Here is a 22,882-nt window from a genome sequence, read left to right on the forward strand (position 1 = left end):
TACAAAGTTACAAAACATTCATTCAGCCAGGATCTGATCTGTTTCTATGCTCCAACTTCTCACTGGAGGCATAACACCCAAAATGGATGGGAATACAAATGTTCTTTCTCAGATAATCATGTTACAACTTATTCTAAAAAGCCATAGAATGTATCACTGAGTTTGTATCATTCTGTTTTATACAGACACAGTAATCTAATCGTCACATTTCCTGGGTCAGGAAGTATGTGTCATTTGTCAATGCAGGCAACTGCTCTCCATATGAGGCCTTGTTTATATTGTTCTTGAAAAAGTTAAAATCTTGAGTTATTATCAGGAAACAAGGAAACCTAGTCAAGAACCAGACTATTGGCCCAGGGAAACGACCACAATACTGCATTACATCAACCACCTAAGCAGTTTATGTGGCTCACCAGCTCTGCACTCAGTAATTGCCCATGTTTGACTTGGGTGGTCTCGGCTAGTACTTCTTACACATATATTTCAACAAATAACACTTCTCCAGAAAGAATAAGCATGACTTCCCAAGCTGAATTCTAGATCTGAGGACTGGAAGAACAAAATTTTCAGGTGCAAAGGGGAAAGTTTTTAACCCGTGTATACTCTCCCCCCCCTTTTTTTCTCTTGTGGGTCAAAAGGTAACATAATGGAAGACCGGAACAGAAACTAAAACATTTTTCTATGAAGCCAAACAAAATAAGAATGATGCTTAAGAGCAGCTAGCTACAAATCAGAAGAGTTCTTTTACAGGGATTATAGGTAGAAATGTAGAAAAGAATCAAGGTGAATAAAGATTTTCTTTTACCTTTAGTGACAGATCAGAATACAATACTTAACAAACCCTGCTCCCTCTCCAAAACAAACAAAATCAAGTCAGGATTAGTATCATTCACCAAGCACAAATCTTACATGTGATGGAGGCTTTACAAATATCAAATTCATGTATATGGAATAATTTTCTTATCAGTCATCTATTTGCTTATCAGTCATATTCTCTACATGCTACATGGTTAAATTATAAAAGCCCTAGGTCAGCATAAGTTAATAAAAATTTCTATGCCAATGTGGATAGTATAACAAACAACACTAAGGAAAATCAAGATGGTCAAAGTGAATCTGTGCTTGAAATAATTCATACTCAAACCTGTGGGCAGCTGTCAGTTGCTAAAAACACTGTACAGATTCTGCACACTCTCTTTAAATGACTATACATCTTTACATCAAGATAATCAATTAGTCCAAGATCTCAAAGCCGTGGTTTGGGGGCAGGGACATTACAATACATTTAAGCTAACGGCCTCTTTGAAGCATTTATGTTGCCGGAGGACTTCCATTTTACACACAGCATAATCACGTCTCCCCACTGCTTGTCAAAGGCAGACTGCAGACACCGCACACACGCTGACACTGGGAAAGAACCCATCCCCCGATGGCTGACCCATGGCTGAACACACATCCTCCACAGCCACCAGCTCATCAGTAATTTCCATTGTAACCAAAATGACAGAGCGAGGGAGACACGCAGACTGCGGCAGCTGCCTCGACCATACACAGAGCTGAATGCTAAAATGGCACTTACTGTTTATGAGAAAAAATCATTCCTTCTGTTTAGGCGATTGCTCCAAGTTCCCGGCTGCACATCCACCTCCCAGGGAAGAGGCCAGCCCTCCCCCTCCCCAGCATGCCCTCTTCACCGCGGGCTCAGCATCTTCCACGGAGGCAGCCAGGGCTCCGGCCTCGCCCCAGAAAACTCCCCAGCGGCACCAGCTCCTTCAACAAGCACCAAGCAAAGCCAGGAGGAAATGAAGAGACCTTCTCTGCTAACTGCAATTTTTAATCTCAGTTTTCTGCCTTCCAATAAACAAATATCTCAAGCTCTTTGCTCACACACACACACAGTCTTTGTTCTGATGCTACAGGATTGCAATGCTGGGAGAAGAAAGTCACAGTGTTATCTCGGCTATGGGTTATTTATGAAGTGCTATACACCGAGGGAAGAAAAATTTAGAACTGGGGCATGGAAAAGAGGAATCCTGTTCTCCTCAAATTAAATTTCTCTGTTTCAGGTTTAACAGAAACATTGAAATCTGAAGTCCTTGGGCCCAACAGACAATGCCTCCTCTCGTCCTTCTAAAGAATAAATTCCCCCATGTAGGCTTTCTGTCCTGTCTTTATAATCCTGTGTATCCTGGCTTAGGGAGCACAGACAGAGTTTATTTAGTTGATTCCTCTGCTTGCGGCAGAAAAACTCTATCTTCCAGTTGCAATGGAGTTTACAAGGAAGACTTTACAAAGGAAGAAATTTTGTAATTTCCCTTGCTAACTCCTCCTACGGTTTACCATCATGTTAGTATCTGAAAATTCCTCCTTGTCCTCAACCTTGGTTTTCCCTTACAGATCCTGAGCACTGCCCTGTTTATGACCAGTCCCTTTTAGGCTCACTGTAGTCTTATTTTGAGACTCGACAATCTCAATCCCTTTTCAGGATCTTAAAGCCCAATATTTAGTCACTATTATACCCCACCTTGAAACACAGCAAACACTTCATAGACCAGTGACATTAGGAGCCCAGACTTGGAAATAATTATCCCAAAAGGCAGCATCTGACCAACTCATGTTTCCGTGCTTGCCTGTTGCTGCCACCGGCTAAATATGAACCTCTGAGGCTCAGTGCGCTGGCCCTGCCTGCTTACTGAGCCTCTGATGGCTGCTCTCCCTTGGGGGAGCTCCCTGACCCTCAAGAAAGGCCTTTCAACAGGGGCCAGGAGCAGCAGCCACCTGTTCCAGAGATGGAATGATCGGGCTGGCAGGGAGGAGAAGGACAGGGGAGAGGGAGAGGCAGACCTACATTTGGCGTGCTTGCTGCTAAAATCTCTAATCCTTCCAGTCCCACTGGATGAGACAACCTGCTAAGAGCAGAAGTCAACTTTATGACTAGCCACATTGTTTGGTCTTCTAAAACGACCTTGAGAAACTACAGATAAAAGGAGAGCAGTGAAAAACTTTATCAGTTGAAAAAGGCACACATCTCCCTGCCCATTCTGCAAGGGATGGAAAAACAATTTTCACCCAGTTGCCATGGTAATAACTGCTGAGTTTAAATGAGAATGTTCTAATTGCTACTATTATAAAGTAGGTGGGCTTCTCATGTTGGTAGGTGAAATGTGAAAATCATGCTTAGATGAAGTTTCCTTTCGTGGACTTGATATTTCTGACAATGAGAGAGCCACCTAGTCTAAACAGATTAGAAAGGACCTGTCTTTGGGGCCATATGGTGGTCTAAGTCCCTCCTTCATAACATTGCCTTAAGGATGACAATTCTGAGAATGACGTTACCACCAAAGAGAAATAAAGGAGAATGGTAGCAACATTCATGAGATTTCTTTAAAGAAAAAAAAAACGCCCTCATGTTCTTTTTTCTGCAATGAATGTTTAGAAAATATAGTTAATCAAAAAGAAAATTAAAATCACCAATGACAACAACAAGAGATAAACTAATGTAAACATTCTGGGGTATGTCTTTCCACTTGGCTGTCTCATCTGCTTTAGGCACTGAAAGTCTGATCAGATCATTTACAAACGCTGCTGGGAAAAGACGTTAAAAGAGCCCCCATCAGCAGCTGTATGCAGAGCTCCCGCTTCCTAGGACCCAGCAAAGCTTTTGATTAAAGAAAGGGCAGTGGGGAGGGGTCGGGGAGAGGCTGCTGGAAAACACAAGCAGATGAATTACTAAGGAGTTCAACTTCCAGGTCTTTAAAATCAAGTGTGGGCATAGACGACATGACATGGCAGGCTGAGTCCTCGGCATCAGCCTTGCGAGGGGGTGATATCAAGGAACTCTCTTTTCTGAGTTTTGGTCCATGCTGGTTGAAGCAAGTTAAGTTTATATCTTTTTATCCATCACCCAACATTCTGTACCTAAACTATTTTTTAATAGGTAACTTAGCTTCCTCCAAAATAGAGGATTGCATGTATTGGCAGATCTGAAAAACAACTTTTGCAACTTAGTTGCCTTGTTGGCATTCAGGTTTTACTGGTCTCTTTTCAAAGATATTATCTAAGACAACATGGGATAGAGGAGGGGCTAAGAGCTACAATTTAAAAAAATTGTTTTACTCTTCATTAATCTGTCAAATATGATGCAGTATAAGATGACTATTTCTTGCCATCAAATCAGATTGAGTTCTAGATCATTGCACCATTAACCAAAAGACAATATCTGATGCTTTAAATGAACTTTCTGTTGATGAAATTAATAGTGGGTTTTATAAGAGTTTAGATGTCACAAATGTAATAAGCTGCCCAAGGACCCAGGAGAACTGCTAAGAGCTCTTGCAGCAACTCAGTTGATCTCTGATGGTGAGCCAGTAATGTGAATTTTAATGTCAACACTGGGACCATAGGTGAAGTAATTCAACATTGACTGACTTAAGGCTTTCCCCCTCTCTTTGATAAGGTTATTTTCTAAGTTTTTTGCTTTATGGATTTTATTGAAGTTGAACAACACTTTACAAGTAGAAAATAAACAGTGGTTTTAGTTTTAGTCTAAGCCCCTTTCCCCTCCTCCTAACAGAAAAACTTTTTAAAGTGAATTAGACCAAATTCATCAAGGTCTTGGACTTTCAGAAGCCTTAGTCTTCTGAATCAAAACTTTGAAGTTAAAGGCTTGGAGATGAACTCTTGAAATCATGCAGCCAGGTATCTGTGTAAAGTCTCCCTCCAAATCTTACTTATTTGTAATAAGAGGTATTGTCCCGTTACTGGTGTGAAATGGTGGAATACTGTAAGTAGGATGGAAAAGGGTAAACAGTATCCAGAATTCTGTGGGTAAATGAAATTACTAGCATTCCTGCACAGCTCCAGGTTCTTGTTGGCATTGCTCCAATGTAAACTCCGTGGCCTGTGCTCCCATCTTCCCCTTTCCCGATGGTGAAGCCTTTGGACAATGCCAGGGTGAGATCAGCGTAAGGGATAAGACCAGGAGCTGATTCTGTGGGAGGCTGATTTTTCAGGTCCAAGCAAGTTGCCTCAACCCCCTGATTTGCCCAAAGGGGAAACTCAACTTAGAGCCCCCTAGACTCCTGGCTGGCTGTCTCAGCCTGTCTCTTGCTTTAAGATGAGAGAAGTTATTCCCTCCCTAAGTCCTCAGTTTTGAAGGGATTATGCTCTCACAATGTTCTACTCATTGCAGTGAGACAAAGTAGCAGGGTCTGGGGTAAAAGGTAGGTGAGACACTTGCCTGAGTTGAAATCTGGGTTACATCTTGTGCTGGTTATTTAACATAAGTTATTAACTTCAGAGCCTCAGTTTCCTTATCTGTAAAATGGGACAATGCTATCTACCTCTCAGAATTAAAAAGAGGATGAACTGAAATCACGCATAAAAAGTACAGTGTTAAACACACAGCCAACAGCCAATATATTTGCTATTATTTCAATTCCTTATTTTGCCAATAGCTCCTTCTAAGCAGATCAGTGAAATTTAACCTGCTGTTTTCTTTTCCACCAAGGAATTGACTGAAGACAGGCAGCCAGAGAGGCAGGGGAGAAAGCAAGCAGCCTTTTAAAAATTCCCAGGTGATATAACTAAAGCATGATTAAGAATGGGCTGTCATTTTAGTTTTCAAGAAGCATAATCTAGTTCTTGATCCTGAAAGAGCCATAAGCAGGGGTGACGTCATCATACCCTTGAGCAGTGCCAGGTGTCCAGGAAGAGCTTAGAATGCAAAGACAATGGCGACAAAGACCTACCAGATATAAGTTATCCAAAAGAAATGACCTTATTCTTGTGTACTGGTACATCCACTCATTTTAACAGATACCTGCAGCATTGTTCTAATCCCTGGGAATAAGATAGTCAAAGACATTGGCCTCATGGAGGAAAGATTTCTCACTACTAGACATGCTACTTAGTCTTCGAGTCTTCTCAGGGAAAAACAATGATAATAATCACTCAATAAATGCTGCTCTCCATGTGCTGGTCCAGGGCCAAATACACGACATGCGTCATTCACAGCAGCCTCTGAGGTGAGCAGTGCTATTAGACACATTTTGCAGATTTGAAAACTGAGCCTTAGGGAGGTTAAATCGTGTACTCAAGTTTCCACAGAGAGTAAGTGGTAGAGTCAGGACTGGCCTTCAAAACCTGTCTCTTAACCCCTACTTGGGCCACTGCCATGGATTTCCAGATATTTTTCTTTTTCCAACTGGCAGTGGAGAGAAGGTAATTCAGCCCAGCTGATGCTGCCAGCCAAATCATCCTTACATTTGGCTTTGGCAGACCCTCCATTGTTAAAAAACCATGAATGTCTCAGACTTTATTTAGGAGGCCAAGTCTTTAGCTTAGATTTAAGGTCTTTTAAGACTTGGCCCCAACCTCTCTTTCTAACTTCATTTCTTACACTTGAACCAATGGGGCATCTTGTCATTTCTATACTGCTCTACCCCTGTGCCTTTTTGCTTAAATCTTGTGTCGCTCGCCCTCAGCTAAGAGTAACTGCCAGGAATCCCAACCCTTCATTCAGGACCATCGAGAAATGCCATCCTTCCATAAAGTTCTTCCTAATCCTCATCATCCCCACCCCCCGGAAGATGTGATCTGAGCTCTCAAACCACTTGGCTTTACAGCTGCTCAGATGTCTGCTCTCACTAACGTAATTGACTCATCTTACTTCCTGCCTATAATTCTCGAAGCACTTAGTCCTATGCCTTTGCTGATTGAATCAGGTTCACTTACAGATTCCAGTAAACAATGAGGTAAAGGAAATGCCAATCTTATAAGGAATATCTTATTTTCATTACCCCTTGGTTCTTCATTCACCCTTAGAGCCATTTCTGTATATTCCACTTTTACATGTATGTTTTCAAAACAGCTGAGCACACTGTCACCTAAAACACTTGTTCAGCCAGTGGAAACACAATGCTGCATTAGCGGTTCCAAAAGCTGAATGACTCTTCTTTGCCACATTACAACTGAAAAACAACTTTGATTGGCATTGTCATCATCATCTTTATTTTGTGAGGGGAGACAAAATTATCAGCTTTATTTTTGAAGATTGCACTGGAGATTATTGCATTGATTTGAAGTCACAGCCATACTTCCTAAGTCCACACCTAAGGACAACACACCTGTTGGGGAACTGACATGCTGAGCACACACACTTCCAGGGAACCCCTGCCTCCAGTGCACCAAGCCCGAGGAGGGGGCTGTGTCAAGGGCACCAGACAAGTAAGTAAATGATCTACTTGCATTTGCCACACAGAGGCAGGAAGAGGGGAGCCTGATTTCATCTGGGGGACAGGCAAATCCTAAAGTGGGTTTTAAATCTCATTTGAAACTAAACTAAAAAAAGAAATGGGATCATACTAAAATATAAAATATAGGCTCCCTAGAATGTAGAAATAAGAATTTCTGCTCAATGTTATCAAACTTTGCCTTTATCAGTAGGTTTATAAAATAGCTGGATTCCCTTAGAGAAAGACTGGGCTCAGTTTACTTGATCTGTGAAGTAACCACTATACTGAGAAAGTAAAAATCATTTTTAAGCCATTTTTTACCTTGATCCAATGACATCAAAAAGATGTTGCCAACGGTCGTTAATTTTGTTGAGCTTGTCATCGATCTCAGCGGCTCTTGTCTTGTTGCTGGCCTTGATCAACTGATCGCCCATTTGCTTTAACTGTAACTTGTTTTCACTAAATAAGTTTATTTCTTCCATGCAGTCCTGGCAAAGGCACCAAAATACAAAACCTGAGTAACTACTGAAAATTCATTTCTTCCCCAGCCACAAACGTAGTTAGTTGCTTGATGAAATTTAAAAAAAGATTAAAAAAAAACTTCTCACATCCCTGTTAAACCAACTCTTCAGTGAGCAGCTTCAAAGTCAAACAACACCCACTACACAAATGTGTAGCATATAAGGCAGTAGTTACTTTCTTAATTCAATAGTCCTGGCTTCCCCTTACAAATTTCATCTAATCCAACCTACTGGGGAGCTGAGGACAATTAACAGATGGAATGTAACTAAATTAGCTTAATATCAGTAAGATCATTCCTGCAGTTTGACAATGTGGCATTTTGGATGATTGTAGCAAGAACGCTCTCTCTACCCGATCTTCTGGGGATTGGTGACTGTTTCAAAATTTTGGGCACCATTGCTGGTGGCCTTCTCTCTTTTGGCAAGGAAAGCTCCTCAATGACGACAACTAGAGAAAACACCACTTGCTCTGGGCAGGACTGATGCTTAAGGAGATGTAACCCCCATCCCTGGCCAGACTTCCCAACCTAGAGAAGGCAATTCCCTCCAGTACACAACGCTTGACTCCCATCCAGAATGGTCTCACACTTCCCATCTCTCTGAAATCTTCACCAACTTTTCTTTGAGAAGGAATAAAAATGAGAAAGTCTCTTTAAAGTTCTCAAGTGCTCTAGAAACACATCTGTAAAATTATTCCATTTTGAGGCCGGGGGTGAGGGCAGAAACCATCATGGTGCTCACAACTGCATCCAAGTGGGCAGCTCTGCTTACCTTCTGTAGCTTTTCGATCATTTCTTCGATACTAATATCTGCTGTCTGCAGAACTTTGTTTTCCATTTGCACCAGCCATGCACATAATTCTTTATTTTTTTCGTTGAACACTATCCATGAATTGAGTCTGTCTTCAATCTCCTGTTTGCGTATAGCCACCTGTGAATGAAAACACATTTGGCGGCTGAGTATAGCCAGGAGGGAAAGCATTTCTCCTCCCTTCCCTTCATCAAAAGGAGTATGAATTCCATGTATTTTATTCAGTATTGCTGTAGATATAAATCTTTAAGCTTTTGCCTCTTAAAGACCTAGGGATTGACATCAACAGAAGTTTCTTACATCTTTGATGAATGCCATAAAAAGCAACAAAATAAAGATTGTAAGTGAAGTGCCACTGATTGGAAGGATTCAGTTTTACCTAATACACTCCTATCAGCTTATACTGAAAATTACAAACAGGAAAGGTTAGATGAATACTCTACATTAAGCATCACCCAAATCCTTTCTGTTTGCAGTTCTTCCCATATACACTTGACTGCCTACTACATGCTAATTTATAACTTTATGAATCACATCCTTTCCCTTTCTTTAAATGACCGAACCTCGTATCTACTAAAGGCCAATGCCCTGTCTATTAATTTTACAAGTTATAATCCAGATCACAATATAAATCAAACATCTGCAATGCAAATGGACCAGGAAAATTAAAATCACTTAAATGTCTAGTGTTATACCTCAGAAACAAAGCAAAATAAAACAAAAAGAATGCACATCACTCATTTAATCTATCTTCTCATTAGGCATTATGATTTTGGATGGAGACCACAAAAATGTGACCAAATCCTAGTCTGTAGCAAGTAGGCTGGCCCCAAAATACAATGCTCCATTATGCATATGCAACCCCAAAGCTGAAATCAGCTAAGGATCTTTCTCCTTTTGAGGTTCAAATTTATGATGTAAATAAATATAAAGTTAAAGAATTCAAATCAGTCCCTCCAAATGTACTAAAGTATTAAAAATCTTTAGATTCTCAGAGTTATAAGAGGTAGCTAAGAGTTGGTCTGGTAAAATGTAATACTCCAACTTTACAGGCGGGGAAACCGAGGTAGAACGAACTCCCCAAGTTCCTCCTGCTACGTACAAAAGCAAAAACTTCTGCTCTTTTCAGAGTTAGGCAAAAACACCTAATGTTTGTCCATTCCACCTGGCCAAACGTATTAAAAAGGCTTGAAAAATTATCCCTAAAGAACAGGCTCTGTGTTTCCATTTCCCAAGGCATCAATTTATCTTAGCTTCATAGAATCCTGGCATTTTCCACAGCCTCATCCTGATAGGTTTTACAACAGTAACAATTAGGAACATCTGGCCCTGGTTTCTGCTTCTACTTTGAGTTTCAAGATACTTTTCCTACATTCTAAACATTTTCTTTTATTATAAAACTTGAAAAAAAATTCTAAAAGAATATTTAATATCAGTGCACATTGTGACACTAAAATCAAGAAGGGAAAAATGTCATGTTTTAATGTTTTCACTTCACGGAAATGCATTCAAAAGTGTCTGAATTTAAACTTTAAAATCGTCTTCTTCATTCACAAAACTGAGATTAAAGGACTTCATTTTTCTTAGACTTACACGTTCTTTAAACAAAGATCTTTAAGACTATTTGAACCCTTTAATTCCATCCTGATCCTGTCATAAACACATATAATATTCTAACCACAATCCCATTTCTTAATAAGTAGAGGTGATCTGCTGGAATATTAAGGGTAGCTGTTCATCATTTCTTTTAGACAGCTTTAAAAACTGACTGCTTAAATACAAACATCTGATCACATGTGCATGCACAGTTCTCATAGAAAATATCCCTCTGCCCGGCACTAAGTGACTTGGGCTGTTTGTTGGGCCCAGAAGACAAACTGCACCGAAGCCAAATGAAACGAGACCTTCTTCCTTGATTCCTGACCCCGGTGCAAATACACTGATTAGTACTTGCCATCTGCACAACACAGACAGCAGAGTCCAGCATCATCTCAAAATTTCAATTTTTCCCCAGATAAGGTGACATTTTTATTAAAAAAAAAAAAGCTCATTAACAGTGTGCAAAGTTCCAGCATTTGGTGCTGGAGAAACAAAGGGTGAAATCTGTTAAACCATGTTGCTGCCTTCTAAAGGAACAGCCCCAGACCCGGACTCCAACTGAAAAGGGCCTCCCGGTTCAATGAAATTAAGCTCCTTTCTACTTCATCTGGCCTTCGGAGACATTTCAATAAACTCCAAAATAGCTGTGCCCTGCAGTTAACTGACTTACTCTTAAGCAGACGTCCTCCCATTGTCTGTGCAAATGCTCTATTTGCTCCTTCAAAACCATCACGTCTTCCACAAGAATGTGCCCGGTTAAGTCTGCTTTCATTCTGTGAACTTCTTTCAAGTTCTGAGTCCAGTTAGCCAAAGACTTCTCTAGTTCCTGCATTTAAACACAAGAAGAGGGGGAAAAAGCCTTCAACTCAAGCTCCTGTTGTTTCCAAACCTGTTGGCTAATCCTTTGATTCGACTCTGGGGGAGGGGAGCCAGGAAGGGGGAGGGACGATCCAAATGAGAAACAGCCCCCGGCGAGTGCCTGCCGCTGTGGTTGGCCAGTTCTTCACCATCTTTTTCTGAAAGGAAAACTCTTTCTACCTTTATTTTTCATTTCCTCAGGTAGCTCAGAGTTTTATATAATTAATTCAATTTTAAAGTCATGTAGGTCCATAGTTTTATTTATAGTAAAGTATTTTTGGAGTCTAGTAACAAGTCTTAAACATACACACACACTCATGCATTTTTAATCCTGAAACTGTATTAGAGAAATGTTTGTAAAGTGTGAGTTCCCATTTTTTTAAACTCCTACAAAATGTATTGTTGCTACTGTGGCAATCATATAATAAGAATAGCTTCCATTCAAAGGGAATAATTTATTTTTGGTGTACTTTTGAAAAGAATGAGTATAGTGGAAGAAAAAAATAAATCGTTCCTAAAAATTGGCAGAGATCAGTTAGCAGAAAATTTTCTCTAGCTATGGAAATGTTTATATTTTTCAATGAAGTATTTATCTAATTAAAACTTTGTGAATTCAAGGACTTAAGAAAAAGTTACTTTCACGACGGGGGATATAAAAGGAAACAAACTATCCAGAGTCATCCAGATTTTTATTATTCTTACAATTCTTCATATTTAGGCACATTTTAAGGATCTCCATTCATACCTGTCAAATAAAATCTGGAAGAACATTCCATTTACATCAGAAAGAGGCCTGAGGGGGTGGCAACAATGAAAATGTGTTAATTTTGATTGATTTTCAGGGCTAGTAAAAGCTACATCAGCATTATTTTATAACTTGTCAATGAGAATTTACATTTAATAAAATGGGAGGGAGAAATCATTGGAGATTAAGAAATAACACCAGGATAAATGTATAACTATATGATGATACCATGAACAACTGATTGTTCATTGTGGATCATTGTATGTTACGTGAATATATCTCTATAAAATTGTAGGAAAAAATATAAATGGGGTAAAAGTGCTGGAGAAAACATGGAGAGAGGATGTACCAATCTACTGTTGATGAGGAGGCAGAATGGTGTAGCCTTTCTGGAGGTCAGTGTGGTGGTTCCACAAGAACCTAAGTATGTGGGGGCCATAAGGTCCTGCAACCTCATTATGGGGTATGTACTTGGAAGATCTGAGAGCAGAGACATGAATGGACATTTGCATACCGGTGTTTACAGAGGCAGTATTCATGATTTGCAGTGGGTGGAGGGGGCCTAAGGGTACACCGACTGAGAATGAATGGTGAACTGTGGTGTATGCATGCAATGGAATATTGAGCAACTGTGAGAAGGAGTGAAGTTGTGAGACACACAACACAATGCAAGGAGGTGAATGGATCCTGTAGACAGCATTTTGAGTGAAGTATGCCAGAAACAAAGGCAAACACTATAATGCCTCACCAATATGGACTAATTACAATGTGTAAACTCAGAACTGAACCTTAGAGCACAGCCTAACAGGGAAACAATTATTGTAATGGTCCCTAGATTGTAAACTCTTACAGCAGGCAAATCTATTCCTGAATTGTAATGGTTATCTCCAAACTCTGAGATGTTGATCCTTTGGTGTATATAACCTGATTGGTCTCTGGAACACTGGGTATCTGTGTGACACCTGAAACTCAGAGCTAGAGCTCGGCAGGTATGAATGTTAGTATTAATGCATACAGCAACTGTTAAAAAAAAAAAAAAAAAGCTGAAAAAGAGCCCAGACTTCAATTAGAGATAGGAATGAAGCAGATCTGGGTAAGACAAGGGCAAATTGGACCAAAGGGTAAAGACTGAAACTGACCATGTGAGACCAAGGGAAGAGATGTTTATTTGGTGTAGGATCTATATTTTCTAAACAATATAACTTCTACAGTCAGTTTGTTCAAACACCACAATTACATGGAACTTTGAATAGGAAGTGAGATATGGTAGGTCTGTATTGGTTAAAGTGAAATAGCAGCACATCCCAAGGTAATTTGGGTGGAGAATAAAAATATATATGTGGGGCCCCCCTGAGGAGCTGGGGAAGGATGCAGAGGTGCTGGACTTCCTCACCTGGATTGTTGCTGATGTTCTTATAAACACTGGGGACTGATGGCTTGATATGCTGAGTCCTTTGTCTTGGGGCTTGCCCCTATGAAGCTTGTTACTGCAAAGGAGAAGCTAGACATGCTTATAATTGTGCCTAGGAGACTTCCCCGAGTGCTTCTTTGTTGCTCAGATGTGGCCCTCTCTCCAACTAAGCCACCTTGGAAGGTGTTCTCACTGCCCTCCCTGCTACATGGGACCTGACTCACAGGGGTGTAAATCTCCCTGGCAATGCAGGGTATGACTCCTGGGGATGAATCTGGACCTGGCATTGTGGGATTGAGAACATCTTCTTGACCAAAAGGGGGATGTGAAATGAAACAAAATAAAGCTTCAGTGGCTGAGAGATTTCAAATGGAGTTGAGAGGTCATTCTGGTGGACATTCTTATGCACTATATAGATAACACTTTTTAGGTTTTGAGGTATTGGAATAGCTAGAAGTAAATACCTGAAACTCTCAAACTGCAACCCAGTAGCCTTGACTCTTGAAGACGACTGTATAACAATGTAGCTTACAAGGGGTGACAGTGTGATTATGAAAACCCTGTGGATCGCACTCCCTTTATCCAGTGTATGGAGGGATGAGTAGAAAAATGGGGACAAAAGCTAAATGAAAAATAGGGTGGGATGTGGGGGTGAGGTGGGCTGCGGTGGTGATTTGGGTGTTCTTTTTTTATTTTTATTTTTTATTCTTATTCTGATTCTTTCTGGTGTAAGGAAAATGTTCAAAAATAGATTGGGGTAAATGGGGCGGGGCAAGATGGCAGACTGGTGAGCTGTATGTTTTAGTTACTCCTCCAGGAAAGTAGGTAAAAAGCCAGGAACTGCGTGGACTGGACACCACAGAGCAATCTGTCTTTGGGCATACTTCATACAACACTCATGAAAACGTGGAACTGCTGAGATCAGCGAAATCTGTAAGTTTTTGCGGCCAGGGGACCCGCGCCCCTCCCTGCCAGGCTCAGTCCCGGGGGAGGAGGGGCTGTCAGCTCCAGGAAGGAGAAGGGAGAATTGCAGTGGCTGCTCTTACCGGAAACTCATTCTACTGATTCAAACTCCAACCATAGATAGACTGAGGCCAGACACCAGAGACTCTGAGAGCAGCCAGCCCAGCAGAGAGGAGACAGGCATAGAAAAAAAACAACACGAAAAACTCCAAAATAAAAGCAGAGGATTTTTGGAGTTCTGGTGAACACAGAAAGGGGAAGGGCGGAGATCAGGCCTTGAGGCGCATATGCAAATCCCGAAGCAAGGCTGATCTCTCTGCCCTGGGCACCTTTCCTTAATGGCCCTGGTTGCTTTGTCTATTAGCATTTCAATAACCCATTAGATCTCTGAGGAGGGCCGTTTTTTTTTTTTTTTTTTTTTTTTTTTAAATCCTTTTTGCTTTTTCTAAAACAATTACTCTAAGAAGCTCAATACAGAAAGCTTCAAAGAATTGAAATTTGGGCACGTCAAGTCAAGAGCAGAACTAAGAGAGCTCTGAGACAAAAGGCAATAATCCAGTGGCTGAGAAAATTCACTAAACAACACAACTTCCCAAGAAAAGGGGGGTGTCCGCTCACAGCCACCATCCTGGTGGACAGGAAACACTCCTGCCCATCGCCAGCCCCATAGCCCAGAGCTGCCCCAGACAACCCAGTGTGACGGAAGTGCTTCAAATAACAGGCACACACCACAAAACTGGGCGTGGACATTAGCCTTCCCTGCAACCTCAGCTGAATGTCCCAGAGCTGGGAAGGGGGAGCAGTGTGAATTAACAGAGCCCCATTCAGCCATCATTTGAGCAGACTGGGAGCCTCCCAACACAGCCCAGCAGCCCAGAACTGCCCTGGGGGGACGGCACTCACCTGCGACATAGCACAGTCATCCCTCAACAGAGGACCCGGGGTGCACAGCCTGGAAGAGGGGCCCACTTGCAAGTCTCAGGAGCCATACGCCAATACCAAAGACTTGTGGGTCAGTGGCAGAGACAAACTGTGGCAGGACTGAACTGAAGGATTAGACTATTGCAGTAGCTTTAAAACTCTAGGATCATCAGGGAGATTTGATTGTTAGGGCCACCCCCCCTCCCCGACTGCCCAGAAACACGCCCCACATACAGGGCAGGCAACACCAACTACACACGCAAGCTTGGGACACCAATTGGGCCCCACAAGACTCACTCCCCCACTCACCAAAAAGGCTAAGCAGGGGAGATCTGGCTTGTGGAGAACAGGTGGCTCGTGGACGCCACCTGCTGGTTAGTTAGAGAAAGTGTACTCCACGAAGCTGTAGATCTGATAAATTAGAGATAAGGACTTCAACTGGTCTACAAACCCTAAAAGAACCCTATCAAGGTCAGCAAATGCCACGAGGCCAAAAACAACAGAAAATTATAAAGCATATGAAAAAACCAGACGATATGGATAACCCAAGCCCAAGCACCCAAATCAAAAGACCAGAAGAGACACACCTAGAGCAGCTACTCAAAGAACTAAAGATGAACAATGAGACCCTAGTACGGGATATGAAGGAAATCAAGAAGACCCTAGAAGAGCATAAAGAAGACATTGCAAGACTAAATAAAAAAATGGATGATCTTATGGAAATTAAAGAAACTGTTGACCAAATTAAAAAGATTCTGGACACTCATAGTACAAGACTAGAGGAAGTTGAACAACGAATCAGTGACCTGGAAGATGACAGAATGGAAAATGAAAACATAAAAGAAAGAATGGGGAAAAAAATTGAAAAACTCGAAATGGACCTCAGGGATATGATAGATAATATGAAACGTCCGAATATAAGACTCATTGGTGTCCCAGAAGGGGAAGAAAAGGGTAAAGGTCTAGGAAGAGTATTCAAAGAAATTGTTGGGGAAAACTTCCCAAATCTTCTAAACAACATAAATACACAAATCATAAATGCTCAGCGAACTCCAAATAGAATAAATCCAAAAAAAACCCACTCCGAGACATATACTGATCACACTGTCAAACATAGAAGAGAAGGAGCAAGTTCTGAAAGCAGCAAGAGAAAAGCAATTCACCACATACAAAGGAAACAGCATAAGACTAAGTAGTGACTACTCAGCAGCCACCATGGAGGCGAGAAGGCAGTGGCATGATATATTTAAAATTCTGAGTGAGAGGAATTTCCAGCCAAGAATACTTTATCCAGCAAAGCTCTCCTTCAAATTTGAGGGAGAGCTTAAATTTTTCACAGACAAAGAAATGCTGAGAGAATTTGCTAACAAGAGACCTGCCCTACTGGAGATACTAAAGGGAGCCCTACAGACAGAGAAACAAAGACAGGACAGAGAGACTTGGAGAAAGGTTCAGTACTAAAGAGATTCGGTATGGGTACAATAAAGAGAGGGAAAAATATGGCAAACATAATCCAAAGGATAAGATGGCCGATTCAAGAAATGCCTTCACGGTTTTAACGTTGAATGTAAATGGATTAAACTCCCCAATTAAAAGATATAGATTCGCAGAATGGATCAAAAAAAATGAACCATCAATATGTTGCATACAAGAGACTCATCTTAGACACAGGGACACAAAGAAACTGAAAGTGAAAGGATGGAAAAAAATATTTCATGCAAGCTACAGCCAAAAGAAAGCAGGTGTAGCAATATTAATCTCAGATAAAATAGACTTCAAATGCAGGGATGTTTTGAGAGACAAAGAAGGCCACTACATACTAATAAAAGGGGCAATTCAGCAAGAAGAAATAACAATCGTAAATGTCTATGCACCCAATCAAGGTGCCACAAAATACATGAGAGAAACATTGGCAAAACTAAAGGAAGCAATTGATGTTTCCACAATAATTGTGGGAGACTTCAACACATCACTCTCTCCTATAGATAGATCAACCAGACAGAAGACCAATAAGGAAATTGAAAACCTAAACAATCTGATAAATGAATTAGATTTAACAGACATCTACAGGACATTACATCCCAAATCACCAGGATACACATACTTTTCTAGTGCTCACGGAACTTTCTCCAGAATAGATCATATGCTGGGACATAAAACAAGCCTCAATAAATTTAAAAAGATTGAAATTATTCAAAGCACATTCTCTGACCACAATGGAATACAATTAGAAGTCAATAACCATCAGAGACTTAGAAAATTCACAAATACCTGGAGGTTAAACAACACACTCCTAAACAATCAGTGGGTTAAAGAAGAAATAGCAAGAGAAATTGCTAAATATATAGAGACGAATGAAAATGAGAACACAACATACCAAAACCTATGGGATGCAGCAAAAGCAGTGCTAAGGGGGAAATTTATAGCACTAAACGCATATATTAAAAAGGAAGAAAGAGCCAAAATCAAAGAACTAATGGATCAACTGAAGAAGCTAGAAAATGAACAGCAAACCAATCCTAAACCAAGTAGAAGAAAAGAAATAACAAGGATTAAAGCAGAAATAAATGACATAGAGAACAAAAAAACAATAGAGAGGATAAATATCACCAAAAGTTGGTTCTTTGAGAAGATCAACAAGATTGACAAGCCCCTAGCTAGACTGACAAAATCAAAAAGAGAGAAGACCCATATAAACAAAATAATGAATGAAAAAGGTGACATAACTGCAGATCCTGAAGAAATTAAAAAAATTATAAGAGGATATTATGAACAACTGTATGGCAACAAACTGGATAATGTAGAAGAAATGGACAATTTCCTGGAAACATATGAACAACCTAGACTGACCAGAGAAGAAATAGAAGACCTCAACCAACCCATCACAAGCAAAGAGATCCAATCAGTCATCAAAAATCTTCCCACAAATAAATGCCCAGGGCCAGATGGCTTCACAGGGGAATTCTACCAAACTTTCCAGAAAGAACTGACACCAATCTTACTCAAACTCTTTCAAAACATTGAAAAAAATGGAACACTACCTAACTCATTTTATGAAGCTAACATCAATCTAATACCAAAACCAGGCAAAGATGCTACAAAAAAGGAAAACTACCGGCCAATCTCCCTAATGAATATAGATGCAAAAATCCTCAACAAAATACTTGCAAATCGAATCCAAAGACACATTAAAAAAATCATACACCATGACCAAGTGGGGTTCATTCCAGGCATGCAAGGATGGTTCAACATAAGAAAAACAATCAATGTATTACAACACATTAAAAACTCGAAAGGGAAAAATCAATTGATCATCTCAATAGATGCTGAAAAAGCATTTGACAAAATCCAACATCCGTTTTTGATAAAAACACTTCAAAAGGTAGGAATTGAAGGAAACTTCCTCAACATGATAAAGAGCATATATGAAAAACCCACAGCCAGCATAGTACTCAATGGTGAGAGACTGAAAGCCTTCCCTCTAAGATCAGGAACAAGACAAGGATGCCCGCTGTCACCACTGTTATTCAACATTGTGCTGGAAGTGCTAGCCAGGGCAATCCGGCAAGACAAAGAAATAAAAGGCATCCAAATTGGAAAAGAAGAAGTAAAACTGTCATTGTTTGCAGATGATATGATCTTATATCTAGAAAACCCTGAGAAATCAACGATACACCTACTAGAGCTAATAAACAAATTTAGCAAAGTAGCGGGATACAAGATTAATGCACATAAGTCAGTAATGTTTCTATATGCTAGAAATGAACAAACTGAAGAGACACTCAAGAAAAAGATACCATTTTCAATAGCAACTAAAAAAATCAAGTACCTAGGAATAAACTTAACCAAAGATGTAAAAGACCTATACAAAGAAAACTACATAACTCTACTAAAAGAAATAGAAGGGGACCTTAAAAGATGGAAAAATATTCCATGTTCATGGATAGGAAGGCTAAATGTCATTAAGATGTCAATTCTACCCAAACTCATCTACAGATTCAATGCAATCCCAATCAAAATTCCAACAACCTACTTTGCAGACTTGGAAAAGCTAGTTATCAAATTTATTTGGAAAGGGAAGATGCCTCGAATTGCTAAAGACACTTTAAAAAAGAAAAACGAAGTGGGAGGACTTACACTCCCTGACTTTGAAGCTTATTATAAAGCCACAGTTGCCAAAACAGCATGGTACTGGCACAAAGATAGACATATAGATCAATGGAATCGAATTGAGAATTCAGAGATAGACCCTCAGATCTATGGCCGACTGATCTTTGATAAGGCCCCCAAAGTCACCGAACTGAGCCATAATGGTCTTTTCAACAAATGGGGCTGGGAGAGTTGGATATCCATATCCAAAAGAACGAAAGAGGACCCCTACCTCACCCCCTACACAAAAATTAACTCAAAATGGACCAAAGATCTCAATATAAAAGAAAGTACCATTAAACTCCTAGAAGATAATGTAGGAAAACATCTTCAAGACCTTGTATTAGGAGGCCACTTCCTAGACTTTACACCCAAAGCACAAGCAACAAAAGAGAAAATAGATAAATGGGAACTCCTCAAGCTTAGAAGTTTCTGCACCTCAAAGGAATTTCTCAAAAAGGTAAAGAGGCAGCCAACTCAATGGGAAAAAATTTTTGGAAACCATGTATCTGACAAAAGACTGATATCTTGCATATACAAAGAAATCCTACAACTCAATGACAATAGTACAGACAGCCCAATTATAAAATGGGCAAAAGATATGAAAAGACAGTTCTCTGAAGAGGAAATACAAATGGCCAAGAAACACATGAAAAAATGTTCAGCTTCACTAGCTATTAGAGAGATGCAAATTAAGACCACAATGAGATACCATCTAACACCGGTTAGAATGGCTGCCATTAAACAAACAGGAAACTACAAATGCTGGAGGGGATGTGGAGAAATTGGAACTCTTATTCATTGTTGGTGGGACTGTATAATGGTTCAGCCACTCTGGAAGTCAGTCTGGCAGTTCCTTAGAAAACTAGAGATAGAGCTACCATTCGATCCAGCGATTGCACTTCTCGGGATATACCCGGAAGATCGGAAAGCAGTGACACGAACAGATATCTGCACGCCAATGTTCATAGCAGCATTATTCACAATTGCCAAGAGATGGAAACAACCCAAATGTCCATCAACAGATGAGTGGATAAATAAAATGTGGTATATACACACGATGGAATACTACGCGGCAGTAAGAAGGAACGATCTGGTGAAACATATGACAACATGGATGAACCTTGAAGACATAATGCTGAGCGAAATAAGCCAGGCACAAAAAGAGAAATATTATATGCTACCACTAATGTGAACTTTGAAAAATGTAAAACAAATGGTTTATAATGTAGAATGTAGGGGAACTAGCAGTAGAGAGCAATTAAGGAAGGGGGAACAATAATCCAAGAAGAACAGATAAGCTATTTAACGTTCTGGGGATGCCCAGAAATGACTATGGTCTGTTAATTTCTGATGGATGTAGTAGGAACAAGTTCACTGAAATGTTGCTATAGTATGTAACTTTCTTGGGGTAAAGTAGGAACATGTTGGAAGTTAAGCAGTTATCTTAGGTTAGTTGTCTTTTTCTTACTCCCTTGCTATGGTCTCTTTGAAATGTTCTTTTATTGTATGTTTGTTTTCTTTTTAACTTTTTTTTTCATACAGTTGATTTGAAAAAAGAAGGGAAAGTTAAAAAAAAAAAAAAAAAGAAAAAAGACAAACAAGGAAAAAAAAAAAAAACAAAAAAAAAAAACGATGTAGTGCCCCCTTGAGGAGCCTGTGGAGAATGCAGGGGTATTCGCCTACCCCACCTCCATGGTTGCTAACATGACCACAGACATAGGGGACTGGTGGTTTGATGGGTTGAGCCCTCTACCATAAGTTTTACCCTTGGGAAGACGGTTGCTGCAAAGGAGAGGCTAGGCCTCCCTGTATTTGTGCCTAAGAGTCTCCTCCTGAATGCCTCTTTGTTGCTCAGATGTGGCCCTCTCTCTCTGGCTAAGCCAACTTGAAAGGTGAAATCACTGCCCTCCCCCCTACGTGGGATCAGACACCCAGGGAAGTGAATCTCCCTGGCAACGTGGAATATGACTCCCGGGGAGGAATGTAGACCCGGCATCGTGGGATGGAGAACATCTTCTTGACCAAAAGGGGGATGTGAAAGGAAATGAAATAAGCTTCAGTGGCAGAGAGATTCCAAAACGAGCCGAGAGATCACTCTGGTGGGCACTCTTACGCACACTTTAGACAACCTTTTTTAGGTTCTAAAGAATTGGGGTAGCTGGTGGTGGATACCTCAAACTATTAAACTACAACCCAGAACCCATGAATCTCGAAGACAGTTGTATAAAAATGTAGCTTATGAGGGGTGACAGTGGGATTGGGAATGCCATAAGGACCAAACTCCACTTTGTCTAGTTTATGGATCGATGTGTAGAAAAGTAGGGGAAGCAAACAGGCAGACAAAGGTACCTAGTGTTCTTTTTTGCTTCGATTGCTCTTTTTCACTCTAATTATTATTCTTGTTATTTTTGTGTGTGTGCTAATGAAGGTGTCAGGGATTGATTTAGGTGATGAATGTACAACTATGTAATGGTACTGTAAACAATCGAAAGTACAATTTGTTTTGTATGACTGCGTGGTATGTGAATATATCTCAATAAAATGATGATTAAAAAAAAAAAATAGATTGGGGTGATGAATGCACAACTACAAGATGGTACTGTGAACAGTTGATTCTCCACCATGGATGTTCATATGGTATGTGACTATATCTCAATAAAACTGAATTAAAAAACTGGAAAAAAAAAAAAAGGAAACCTGGAAACCACTGGGCCTCATACAAAGTTTCCCATCAGGTGCCATCAGGGAGCTCAGACTATCCTTGGCCTGGTTAGAAGTGTTGGTTCCCAAGCCTGCCCAGTCGGCAGGTGTGTTAGAGGGGTTTAAATCAATTCAGTTTGGATACCTGCTTTCCCTCTACAATTGCAAGGATAATTACAGGTGCAGAACTTTTGAATACAACTATTTTTAAGATTCTTAATATTCTTAATATTTACTGCCAAACTGTGTTCTCAAAGAAATGACTATTTCTCCACAAACATTTTAGTGTTGAATTTTATGTATATTTTTGGGTAAATGTATGCAATGATTTCTAGTTATTCTTTAAATGTGCATTTCTTTAATTTCTAGCCTGGAATGATATACACTCTTTCACCTTGCTGTTCCCACAAATATATTTAGTTAATTCCTACTGAAATTTTCAGATCTCGACCCCAAAGTTACTTCCTCAGAGGAGCCCTTCTCTGGGCCATCAGACAATGTCGGGATGCCTGTCTTATGCTCTCATAGTCCTTGGTCCTTTTCCCCTCTAACGCTCTCCAAGTTTACACACACACACACACACACACACACACACACATGCATACAGTGAGACAATATGGTTAACGTGTGTCTCTCTGGTAGACTTGACTCTCAGCTCAAAGCTGGCAGGGACAGTGACGGTGTCACTCACCAACGTATCGCCAGTCCCTACCACAGTGCTTGGTGCTCGGTAAGTCTGCAGATATCAAAAATGTATGACTGAAAGAAAAGCATTTTGGCAGTATGTATCAAGAGCTTTAAAATATTCATAAATATTAAGTGAAAAAAACAAGGATTCAAACAATGTATAGAGAGAGCTCTACTGCGGAAGCTTATTATAGCTGACCATCACTATTTGTTCAAACATTTGAAAAATCATTCTTCTGCCTATAAATGAAAATACCCTAAATTTGCTATCAAACTGACT

The 22,882-nt window shown here is 40.2% G+C and overlaps 2 protein-coding genes across 7 annotated transcripts in view; one reads left to right on the plus strand and one right to left on the minus strand.

Moving 5' to 3' along the window:
* The window catches only part of ESR2 (estrogen receptor 2), a 115,493-nt gene extending 113,484 nt beyond the window's left edge, over positions 1-2,009 (plus strand). The window contains exon 8 of the mRNA XM_037832569.1: positions 1,613-2,009. Within this exon, the coding sequence (XP_037688497.1) occupies positions 1,613-1,806 (194 nt within the window). The 3' untranslated portion in view covers positions 1,807-2,009. The remainder of the gene's footprint in view (positions 1-1,612) is intronic.
* Positions 1-22,882, minus strand: part of SYNE2 (spectrin repeat containing nuclear envelope protein 2) — a 346,465-nt gene that overhangs the window by 24,783 nt on the left and 298,800 nt on the right. For all 6 annotated transcript variants that reach the window (XM_037832561.1, XM_037832566.1, XM_037832565.1 and 3 more), the window contains 3 exons: positions 10,836-10,991; positions 8,528-8,686; positions 7,557-7,723 (listed from right to left, as the gene is read on the minus strand). In XM_037832561.1, coding sequence (XP_037688489.1) covers positions 7,557-7,723; positions 8,528-8,686; positions 10,836-10,991 — 482 coding nt within the window. The remainder of the gene's footprint in view (positions 1-7,556; positions 7,724-8,527; positions 8,687-10,835; positions 10,992-22,882) is intronic.

This window comes from Choloepus didactylus, chromosome 4 (assembly GCF_015220235.1).
Source record: "Choloepus didactylus isolate mChoDid1 chromosome 4, mChoDid1.pri, whole genome shotgun sequence".
Taxonomy (NCBI): Eukaryota; Metazoa; Chordata; class Mammalia; order Pilosa; family Megalonychidae; genus Choloepus; species Choloepus didactylus.